This window comes from Caretta caretta, chromosome 22 (assembly GCF_965140235.1).
Source record: "Caretta caretta isolate rCarCar2 chromosome 22, rCarCar1.hap1, whole genome shotgun sequence".
NCBI lineage: Eukaryota > Metazoa > Chordata > Testudines > Cheloniidae > Caretta > Caretta caretta.
In genome coordinates, this window is record NC_134227.1 from 10,028,391 (window position 1) to 10,040,628 (window position 12,238).

At 46.6% G+C, this 12,238-nt stretch overlaps 1 protein-coding gene across 6 annotated transcripts in view; it reads left to right on the top strand.

Annotated features, from left to right (window-relative positions):
* FLI1 (Fli-1 proto-oncogene, ETS transcription factor) overlaps positions 1-12,238 on the top strand; it is a 115,705-nt gene that overhangs the window by 78,904 nt on the left and 24,563 nt on the right. For 5 of the 6 annotated variants that reach the window (XM_048827406.2, XM_048827408.2, XM_048827407.2 and 2 more), the window contains one exon: positions 6,772-6,840. The exons of the other annotated variant lie outside the window; for it this stretch is intronic. In XM_048827406.2, the coding sequence (XP_048683363.1) occupies positions 6,772-6,840 (69 nt within the window). The remainder of the gene's footprint in view (positions 1-6,771; positions 6,841-12,238) is intronic. 6 annotated transcript variants of the gene reach the window in all.

Below are 12,238 nucleotides of genomic sequence, written 5' to 3' on the forward strand. Positions count from 1 at the left end.
TCTAACCCCAGACCCAAACACCCCAAACTAGGGAAGAGTTGGATCCATCTCTGAGCTGCACAATTAGCACCCATTTCTGTAATGGACTGAGCCATGTGATGCCCTCCTATTACAGGCACGCTATGCAAGAGTGTGAAAATAATATAAAAGTGAAAAAAAACCCCACATAAACTAAAATTCCAGACAACATTTCGGAATTCTAAACCAAACATTTTCTGAGACTGACATTTTTAGGAAATCCTGCTTCAAAGGCCATTTAAAAATATTTGTTTTCATTCCAGTTCGGGACAAAATCAAATGTTCAATTCATACCTCTACCACTAAATTTCCCATTTAGCACTGGGCAAATCAATTCATCGCTCTCGGCCTCAGTTTCCCCAACTGTAAAATGAAAATAAGATCTTTCTGCCTCCTTTGGTCTGTCTTGTCTATTTCAATTGCAGTCACTTTGGGCTAACTGTCTCTCATTAGGTGTTTTTACAGTGCCTACCACAATGGGGCTATGACCTCAGCTGCAGCCTTTAAGGTGCTAACATAATACAAATGGATAACAATCATAAAAGATAATGTCCCAGCAGAAGAATAGACTAGATGAGCTCATCCCAATTAAGCCAGTGCAAACCTGAGTGACTCTGTTGGATTCAGAGTAGTCAATAACTCCAGATTTACACTGGTGTAACTGAGAGCAGACTCTAGCCCCAAGACTCCAGTCCATCTCTGGCTTTTGCACTCATACATTTTACCCAGTTCAGACCCATTGGCTTCTTTAGCCTTAGTTGGGCAGCTCTGCCAAAGCCATACAAGCATTGACCTTAAAGCAAGCTCCTGTGTGAGCGTAGGTCAGGCAGCCTTCTGAAGAGAATTCCTTTCCATGCAGCTGTTCCCATGTCCGCCTAATGACAGTCTGGTTTCTGGATTGCTGGGTAACTCCCTGGTGGAGTAACGCCTTCGAAGGGAGTTTATTGTTTTTCCAGACTGATTTCCAGCGGATGTTTAGTGCCGAGCCTCTGAGCTCAGTGCCATGGGGAGATGGTCTTTTATTTTCCTTTTGTGGCCTTGTTTGTTTCGGAGACATCCGGTTGCATTACTGCGGGGGAGGGGCGGAGGACACATGGTGGCAACAAAGTACAGAAGGAGTTGGAAGGAGGAGGAGTTGGAAGTCTATTGGCTAAAATATATCCCCCATTTATGGGTGAAGGGGGTTATCTATCTATCACATTTATGTGGCTCCCATCACCATAGTATCTGACCCCTCACAATCTTTACTGTATTTATCCTCAAAACATGCTTGTGAGGCAGAGCAGTTCTATTATCCCCATTTTACAGATAGGACACTGAGGCATAGAGAAACTAAGTGACTTGCCCAAGGTCACACAGGAAGTCTGTGGTGAAGCAGGAAATTGAACCCAGGCCTAGGTTGTGCCCTAACCACTGGACCATCCTGCCTCTCTACAGCATTTCAGATTTTCTCCCCACCCCACAGTGACCCCGGCAGAAACGAGCCACTGCTAAGCCAAGTCCAATGGGCAAGTCCTGTCCAATCTGTCTCATCTATGGTGTCCCTCCTCGGAGGGTCCTGAAGTTGGTTTGTAGTGATGGGGGACCCCAATGTTTAGGTGTTCTGTTCAGAGAGGCAGTCAAAGCTAATCCGAAATCTCTAAACCTCTTTGGCAGAAATGGGCTGAGAGCCCTTTGTCATAAGCTTTCTGGCAAGGTTTCCTTTGGTTCCTGTTACCCTCTGGCTTGATGTGTAATGAGAGCAGCCCATGAAGCGTGGTATGTTGGCACTGCTGCTCCTAGTCCTGGACCGAACCAGAAAGCACCAAGGGGAGCAAAAAATGGAAGGAAAAATCAATCGGTAGCATTCATCAGACTTCAATGAAGGCTCCATTTGGGCCAAGCATGAAGGTTCCAATCAACTCTTAAGACAAGCTGTTCTGAACTAACCCAGATCCCAACACCTGCAAAGTAAGGGAGAGTTTGGATCCTAAAATGGATGGAATCAAACCCTTGGATCTGAACACCCCCAGATCTCTAGGAACTAACAGAGCCAGATCCCAGCTTTGCAGCGTAGGCCCATCTCCAGTTATTATAGTGGAACTGGCTCATCTATCCCTGTTTGTCTGAGCCTACCCAAACCTTCACTGCTTTTCCCAGTACATACGCCATTCGTTCCCCCGTAGAAATACTCTTTCCTTAAGCTTGCCTTGCAGCCTTTTGACTGGAAAGATAAAGATTAGGCCAAACCTATCACCATCCCCAACCCTTTTCCACTCCCCATTCTCCCCCCTTCAGTCTCCAGCCTGGACTGACCACTGTGCTGGTATCTTTCTCAAACACTGTCTGCCTGGTGAAGCCTCGGTACTCAGCCAGCCAGCTGTGGGAAGCAAGATTTGGATGTCTTTGTGCTATGTTTGGGATGAACTTCAAATGAACGGTCGCCTCCCATCCTTTCCTTCTGCAGTCACTGGGGGCAGGTTGTGTGGTGTGTGCAAAAGAAAAGAGGCTGGAAAAAACAACAACAATCAGACTGTATTTAGGGGTAGTAGCAGAGGAGAAGTTTGTGGTTTTGACCCCATATTGAAGCCAAACAAAACTCTGGCTCCAAAGACAGTAGAACCTTGATCCTCCCAAGTGATCTGGAGACACCCAGAACCTTTGTAAAATCAGGGGGTTCCATCGTTGGGGAAATGGGTACAACCCCTCTTGAATGGAGGGATGCAAAGGCATTTCAGGTTCAATTGTGTTTGAGCCAGGCTCAAGGAATGGATTTGTGGATAAAAATCTCTCTGTGTCACATTCTCTCCATCTCCCCTTATTAAAAGAATACAGCTGTAAACCCACACACACCAAATACTATGCAGTTCCTCCTGCATGATGGAGCATTTGAGGACAACCACTGTAATATCCTATGCCTTCATTGCTAAGGCTCTGTCTTGGGGGCAAACCCTGATGTCTTTACACAGTAGCAATTCTGCCCAAACTCCCGTTGACTTGGGTAGGTGTTGACAAGGGCGAAAACGGAGCTCTCGGTCACAGTGTGAGTTTTGCTCCAGGATGAATGAACCCAGGGCTGCGGGGGCTGGCCCTTTCTCTCTCCATCTGCCTGTCTCTGTCCAGATCTCTGTGTCGCTGGCTCTCTCTCTCTTTCTTCCTCCTTTATTTAAACCCCTAATAGGAACCACATTTCCTTTTCTGTGGCGTTCCCACCAGAAACCTCAGACCATTGGGCAAAGGTGAGAACTTTCAGCAATTAAACTGAGGGAGGCTCCTTCCCTTCCAGCAGTTCAGCCTGCATTTTTGAGCATCAAGTAACTGTAGGTTGCTCTTACAAGCTCACTCAGTCTCTTCCCTCCCCGCCCACCTCCTTTGCTCCGCCAGTCTGCTTGACCAGGCATTTGCAGCCTGTTTAGTCATAGGAAGCTGTGTTTCTGAATCAGCCAACACTTCCCTGTCTGGCTGAGGCAAGCTGTGTGGTGCTTTGCAGTCAGGATCCAGTTCAAATAAGCCTGCAAATGAAAGGGGTGGAGATGTCAGGCCAGTCCCTCCTGAGCGTTATGAAACAAATACTTGAACCACAAACCCACTCATATGAATATGAACAAAGTGGCCAAAGCAATTGCATGCCTTCGACAGCAGCAAGAGGCCATCGGTCTAATTTCTCTTGGTATATATACTACACCCTTCTTTATGGCATCTGGGCACCACATCGGAGGCATCTTGTTCCAAGCTGCTTCCTTCCCCTTTCCCCCACTCGTCCCAACTTGCCAAATTGTCCATCCACCGCTCTTAAAAGTTCCACTGTACTATGCTTCATCCGGCAGCACCAAGCATCAGCTCAGGATGGAGGGGACTACGTTTTACAGCTACCCCAAGGCTGCCTTTCAACACCTCCAAACTGTTTTCAGATGCTGGCTTGCACAAGGCTACAGTTTGGTCTGTGTTTGAGGTGCTGGGAATGCAGTGCTCATCTGGGCCAGCATTACTAGCGCTGCTGATGTTTGGAGCCTACATCCTACCTAGCAGGACGGCAAGACTCACGACAAATGCCAGTGGAGTAACGCTGGCAAGGGTCTGGCCAGTGTGGCTAGGAGGGAGGTAGACGCTGCTTGTGCAGAGCTTAGTATTTAGACCCTGCTCAGTCAGTGCGAGAGAGGTGCACACCAATCCCAGACCCCTGCCAGAGCGTTTGCCACACTCCAGGTACAGTCACGTTCTAAATACATAGGACCAGGTCTCCAGAGTAAGGGGGTTCAAATCATTCATGAGCAGTGGAGAGCTGGTCCATCCACAGCAGGGCAGGATTGCTCCCTGCACTAGGTCACATCATCAGCCCTCAGTGAGAGAGGTCCCACTCCCATTAAGAATGTCGCCCACACACAGACATGCATACCCTCCTGAGTAGAGGCTCCTTCAGAGAGTTGGATTGAAAAGTGACCCCAGAAGCACATGCAGGGTAAATATAATGAGATGACTGTGAAATGCACATTACACGCCCGCCTTCAAGCACTCCCACTGCGTCCATAGGAGTTCATGGGGGATGGGATCAGTGCTTAATTTGTGCCAGGTCTAGCCAGAGCTGAGCCCTGGCACCTTTGGGCTTGGCAGTTCACAGCCCTGTCACCTCCGGGCTTGCCACATCACTTATGAAAGTAAAAAAATTCCTTGATCCTCGGCACCTTTTTCATTACAAATTAAGTACTGGATGGGAAAGAGGGACATTCCCTCTGGGGATCCCACACATCTACCCAACTTGAAGCATAAATCCTTCCCTCTGTGACTTGTTCTTTACCGTGGTACTTAATGCACTTCTGTCTCAAATACATTTGCTTAGAGAAGGGACTGAGCAAAAGACCTGGGATCTGCACCAAAAACCCAGCCGCCTTGGAACACTGGGACTCAGACCTGATGGTTGTAACTGCCGATCCAAAAACCGGGATGTGAATCCTGGAAACGTTCAGATCCCACCTTCACAGTTCATGCCCATCTCCAATCTCTATGTGTGAAACAGGAAATGTTTCACAGCCAGAGACGGGGACAATCTGGTTTGGATAAAATAAGCAAAAAGAAAAGGAGGACTTGTGGCACCTTAGAGACTAACCAATTTATTTGAGCATGAGCTTTCGTGAGCTACAGCTCACTTCATCGGAAAGCTCATGCTCAAATAAATTGGTTAGTCTCTAAGGTGCCACAAGTCCTCCTTTTCTTTTTGCGAATACAGACTAACATGGCTGTTACTCTGAAACCGGATAAAATAAGAGCTCCCTTCTTCTCCTTTATGACTATTCGTGTTACAGTATCTTCTAGAAGCGCTGTTGGCCTAGGTGCTGTACAACCACATCTATAATAATATCTAACTCTTAGATGGCAGTTTTTAATCGGTGGATGGGGAAACGGAGGCATAGAGCAATGAAGCAAAGTGATTTAGCCAAGCTCATCCTGCATGCCCCTGGCAGAGCTGGGGCTAGAACCCCAGTATTTTGAGTCCCAGTTCAGTGTTCTAGCTACTAAGCAACACCACGTCTCACACTGTAAGCCAATGTGACATTTGCAGGGGCATCAGTTTCAGGGCTGTGTTTCTCCTGGAAGGAAGTGGGAGTCAAGAGCAGGGCATGGAACAGGCATTCAGGACACCACTTGACACTGACTTGCTTTGTGACCTTGAGCAGATCACTTAGACTCTCCATGCCTTCGTTTTGCCATCCACAGAACGCCTAGAATACCATTGCCGTGCACAGCAGCACTGAGAGGGTTAACTGACTGATGCATGCAAAATACTTAGCCATCCCAGCACAGCAGGTGCTGTAGGAAGTGCAAAGCAGGGATGGGTGGAACAGTCTGGAGAAAATAAAGAAGTGGCTGAACCCTCAGCTGAGACGGAGGGGACTGAAATCCTGACCCATTAGTGAGGTTACCAAACTGCCCATTCACTTTTCCACCCGTTACTCTTGCCTACCAGCTCCAGCCAGGTCCGGTAACAGCAACACCAGAGAGATGCTGCTACTGAGCCATCCCTAGACACTATCTCTAGTTTACAGAGTGGGGCGACTTACCCCAGGTCACACATTAAGGCCTGGTCTACACTTCAGGTTAGGTTGACATAGCCACATTGGTCAGGACTGTAAAAAAAACCACCTCCAGGAGAGCCAGAGCTACGTGGAGGGAAGAATGCTTCTGTCTGCGTAGCTCCCTTCGCTCGGGGAGGTGGGATTCTTACACCCATGGAACCTACCCCCTCTGTCTACACGAAGGGGTCAGGCCAACAGAACTACAGCAAAGTCCAAGGTGGAGACATACCCTGAGTCCGTAGCACTGGCAGGAAGCCCAGCCTAGCAGCCTACCATTCCACCCACTAGATACAAGTCCCAAACCAGAGCTGATAAGGGACCAGACTGTTCACTGTGGACGGTGATTCAGGCTCTTTCTTAGGAATAGATTTTGTACAAGCATTCAGGGCCAGATTTTCAAGTCTCAGTGCCCGCAGCCCAGGCCAGATTTCCCAGAGAACTCACCTCCCATTGAGACACCTCACTCACGGGTCAGATCCTCAGCCTAGCTCAGCATGCAGCAGCCCTTACTGGGATGTTTATGGCCAGGTGTTCAAGGGAGCTCAGCGCCCCACGTGCAACCAACATACTGAGCTCTTTGAAAATCTGGCCCCTAGTTCCGGGTGATGACATCTTCCCATCCCTCCCACCCCCTGGCTCTCCTCTGCGCTCCCTAAAATACACTGAATTCACATCACTGTAACCCCCTTTATTTGCCTTCCAGGTAGCTCATTGCTGGTCTACAACACTCCAACCCACACAGAACCCTCCTCACGACTTGCGGCCAAAGAAGGTCAGTCTGCTTTTTTCTCTCCCACCCCCTTTCTTTTCTCTCTCTCCCACACTCTCCCCCTTCCTCTTTCTCCATCTCACCATCTCTTCGCTCCTCTCCCTCTTTTAAATCCAAAAGGGGATTCAGCTCAGAGCAGAGAGAATCTAAACAAACTGGTTGCTTATGTGCATTTTCCTGCATGGGGACTGAGATGCTCCGGGAATTGATTCCCGTAAGAATCCTTCCAGGGCACCGAGGTTTCCCTCCTTGCAGTTAGACAGTTCAGGCTTTCGCCTTCATGACTCACAGATGTCCCGAGATGCACCCTCAGGAGATATATTGCCACACAGTCTCCCACAGTGGCTGCATGTTAACCCTGTATGGAGGCATGCAGCCACCCGGGGGATATTGCTGCTGGTTGAATAACTGTCTAGACCTATGGGAAGCCTGGAGCAGGGGACAGCTGCGTTTGCAGTTCTGATCCCAGATCCTGTGTTGGGTTCGCTATAGCTGGAGGGGAAACTTACCAGCTGCTTTTCCCACAGCATGGCTTAGTCTGACTTTGCCTTATTCTACTCTCTATACTGCAGTGGTTCAGTGTAAGATTCACATTCTGCTGTAAATCCACTCCACAGAGGTGTGACACCCTCCCCACAACTCACAATCCCACATACAGGATCCCCCATCCTACATTACGCCATTCTATTTCCCCTAGAAAACACTCAATCTAAATCCCAGCTTCACCCAGCGTTTACAGGCCTAACCTCCTCCACCTACACAAAAACAAGCACAACGTGTTTCAGAACCCTGGAGCATACACCAAGAACGGCGAGTTTGGCTTCAGAAGAATCCCGTGGTTTGAGCTAATAAATAATCTGTCTTCCTCTGTTCCTGGAATATTTCTTATTGTGTTAAAAACAGAGTCTACTTTTTTATGCCCCTTGCATGAAAAGATGAGTTTCCATGCACACAGATTACTGGCAACACCTCCATTTGTAGACACACCCATGCTGAAATGCAAACTACCGCTTCGCCAGCCAGCCCCATTGCATAAAACTGTGCGATGGCTATTTTCACGTGTGTTTGTTAGTGAGTCAGTGAACTGATTACACTGTTGCTGTTCTTTACATGAACAGGTTTTAAACCTTGCTTTTTGCACGTTGCAGGCACTAGGTCAGTAGCTCTCACTCTGCCCGCTGGTGAGCTGAACTCTGGTCCCAGTGTGATGCCCAAGGTCCTGTGTTGCAATAAGCCCTAGAACCAGGATCCTAACCACCTATGATCACAGTGTTTTTCACATGAACCCTGATCAAACGTCAGTTCTGGGGTCATGAAGAAACTCGTTTGCACCTTTCTCTGAAGCAGCCGATCTTGGCTACTAGCAGGATACTGGGCTAGACAGGCCTCGAGTCTGATACATGAATTCCCTGTGCAGTATTTCAGTTACATACTGTAGCTGGGACTTAGCCAGCCTAGTTATCACACCCATCCTTTGCCTCAGTTTCTCCTTCTTGGGTTCCCTATTAACTTCACATAGGTTTTCACATGTCAAGTGATGCCTTCTTGGGGCCTGGTTTATTAACCTAAATTTCGATAGAATACACAAAATCTTCCACACAGCCTTTCTAGCTGGCTCACAACCCCAGGCGCCGTGTTCTAAGTCCTGTCCCGGCTCAGGCTTTTGTCCAGCAACCTTGCTCCCCACACAACCTTCCTGACTGCCCATTTGCACTTCTCTGCCTGAAGCTAAAGAGAATGTCTTACCAACTGATCTCAGACTGCTGTTATATTCCCCTGTCAGCCTGGGTTTCAGTCACATGCTCCCATCATATGACTCCTGGACTCCTTCTCTTCAATGAAGAAACAGGAAAGTTTGAAGCCCAACCCTCTTCGGGCTCTCATTTAAATGCCTAAATGGGAGTTGAGCTTTTCTGAAAATCTGGCCCCAACTGTGGGTGCTGAGACCTTCTGAAAATTCAGGTCTGACTGTATATCTTCCATACAAGTGACCAGGTATTAGTTAAATCTTGGTATTTAACCAAAGGATTGGAATCTGCTTATCATTTCTTTCCGTAACAGTCTTATTTCTCTGCATTGTATGTAGGGCCCTCTTTGAAACATGCAAGTAATGTTTGTCCCTTAAAGATTTCGGCCTGTTCTCACACACACAGATGCACAGTTTTCCGCAAAGCCAAAGGAATATTTTGGTTTAACAGTGTTGTACCTCCCATCCTATCAGAAGTCATTTGTATTTGTAGACATGAGCCTGGCATGCAGGTTAGCCAATGAACCAGAAAGGGGTGCTCACAGCATGGGACTCTGTTATTTACAAGCCCTCTTCTGTGGATGCATTGATGCAGAAAAGAAAAAGAGGGGGGAAAAATCCACCTCACTAGTTAGAAACTGGAGAACCCAGGTGATTAGAGTTCGGAGAGGATTTACATTTCAGGCCCGGAAACGTCTACATTGCATCTCGAGAAGTAACATTTTCAAAGACTGAAAAATGTTTGCAGTGTGTAAATAGACATGTTTGGATAAAAGAGCATCTGGGGGAGACTGGAGGACTCAGGGTAGTAGCGTTATTAATTATTTGTGCTATGGTAGCTCATAGAGGCCCCAGCCAGGTTTGGGGCCTCGTTGTGCTAGGTGCTGTACAGACATATCGTCCCTGCCTCAAGGAGCTTACGATTAAAATAGACAGGAGAAAGGGGGAAAGTCCAAGCTCACACAGCAGGGACAGGATTAGAATCCAGGGCAACTAAGTGTCCTTCTATGTAAGGTACTTATCTGTCCCCTATTACTGGGGTATCCACACACCTCTCTGTCTTCAATGTATTTATAGCCTCATGCCCCTGTGAGCTAGGGCAGGAGGTGAAGCTCAGGCTAATTGATTTGCTCCTGAGCATAGTAGGAGACAGGACCAAGCACAGAACTGAACCAGGGTTTCCTCTCTCCCAATCAAATGGCCTGATTACTGGTCCATCCTACTTCTCTAGCTAGTACCCCTGCTGCGAGACCATGCTGCAGACTATTGTAGTATTGCCAAGCCTAAGCATGCAGAAATCTTGAGATGGGGCTTAAAAACCATGAGAGTTAACAAATAATATATTTGGGGGTCTTTTTATTTGCCATCTGGTTTTTGAGCCTTTAGGATACAACCCAATCATGTTTTCAAGCTGTTCTCTGGAACTCTAAGGGCTAGAAATGTAGGTTTTTTTTAAAAAATGAAAGCAGAGTCTCATTGTGTCACTTGACTCCAAGAGCTGGGGCTTGAATAAAAATAAACAAATATTGGACAACTCAAAAAAGTTGACAACACTGGTTTTGGCAATCCATGTTTAATGATGTATATTACCCGTATCCACATGGGGGAACTGAGGCACAGAGAGGTCAAGTGACTTTCTCAAGGTCTCACAATGAGCTACTGTCTGAACTGGAAGCAGAACCCAGGAATCTTAGCTCCCTGTCCCATACTTGGTAACCATGTCACACTTCTTCCCAGGGCCCAAAAATAGAACCCAGGAGTCCTGTCTCCTTTCCTCCTACTGTAAGCGCTAGTAAGGGTGTCCTGTCTCCCAGTTCTCTGCCCTGACCACTAGGGATGTGCTGCTACCCTGGCTGCATGGCTATTGCAGTTGCATGAACTCGCTGAGAGCTAGCACATGTGTACGCAAGCAGGGGAATCACACTCCTAGCTCATCAGGCAGACGTAGCCCGAGATCACAAATTTAAAGAGCAGCAGCATGCGATGTCTGGAGATGCTCCATTTGACTAGATACGCTCTCTGAGCCAGCACTTTAGCACAGGCCTCTTTCCATGTGCACCACCATGCTGGTTTAACCTCAAACATCTGCCCTGGTCCCTAGTTTTAGAGAGAGATGGATTAATGTTGCTGATTACAGGTGCTGCTTTTGTCCCATATATAGCCATCCACTTGAGCTGCCTATTCCCTGGTGCCCCCTCCTCTTTGCTGTCTCTGTATGAGCCAGTCATCAGTTAATAAAACATGGCACATTACAGAGACAAAGCCAACCAGGCCTTTCTCCCACTCTCTTTCTACTCTAAGAGTCATCTATTTAAAAATAATAAAAGCTTGGCTCGGTCCTGTTTGAATAAGAAAACACATAAGCACCCACTTGCCCACTATCCCCCCATAAACACAAACAGACACACACACATCCAGGGTGGTGCTCTTTCTGTCTGAGGCCAGGTGGTGTTGCTAAAAATAAAAGCAAGAGAGCTTGGATTTGGTCATGTTTGTTAAAGGGAGACCCTCCATGCAAAAATCACACTTCTTTCTGACTTCTTTTTTTGCCTACTATCATTGCAAGTCACACTTAAGATCACAGAAAAGGAAGGAGATTAGAGGGGAAAATGAAGTGTGGGGTTTTCCATTTCCTCCCACCCACAATTTGAGTGCATTTGATGGAGCTACTAGTATTGTCAGTTTCACTATAGTCAGTTTCCCCTGTTATTTGTGTGGCTCTTTCAGGGAGTACCAAGGACGATAAAAACATTCTTGTTTAGTAGGAAAACGTGGCAGCAAAGCCATAGATATTAGCAGTGTTAGTACCTGACACTACTTTTATTATTGCATTACAGCTGCACCAAGAGGCCTCAGCTGAGCTTTGGGCCCCATTGCATTGGTGCTGTGCTATCTCATAATATGAAGCAGTCCCAGTCCAAACAGTGCAATCTAAACAGAGAAGTCAAGACTCTGGGAATTATTATATCTGCATTTTACAGATGGGGACCTGAGGCACTGTGAGGTTAAGTAATTGGCCCAAGGTTACACAAGAAATCTGTGGCAGAAATGAGAATTGAACCCAGTTGCCTATGCCTCAGGATGGTTCTCAAATACGAGACCTTTCTTGCTTCCTTTTAGCTCACTTTTTAAAATATACTAGATTTCAAGTTGACACTTCCTTTGACTAGGAAATGCTCAGGTTAAAAATCATCCATTTTTTTCATGAAAATGTATTTTTCCTTCTCTGTTTAACATCTCAAATGATTAAACATGAAAGGATTTTTTTAAAATCTAATTTATGCTCTACCATTTAAGCCGTTCATTTATTTTCTGTCTTTCTCTTCTCTTTGAAAATGCAACAGACTTAGTCAGTTTCTTCTAGTCACTTTCACTTTGCAGCACAAGATCACAATGAGTTGGATAGAAACCTTGCAGGGGCTTGATTATTTGGCTTTGTTCCTACTGAATTTAAGTAATAAATAATCATCATCACAGAAGAATTTTGATTGGCCTTAGTTCTTTGTAAAACTTGTTTTTACAAAATCTGAACCGGGGGCCAGTTGTGGGCTTTAATGTTGTTTCTTTGTGATTATTAAATTAAGAATGTATTTATTTGTTCAAAAGCTAGGCTGGAATGATAAATCCTGAAGGCTGCGTTGGTTTTCATTGGGT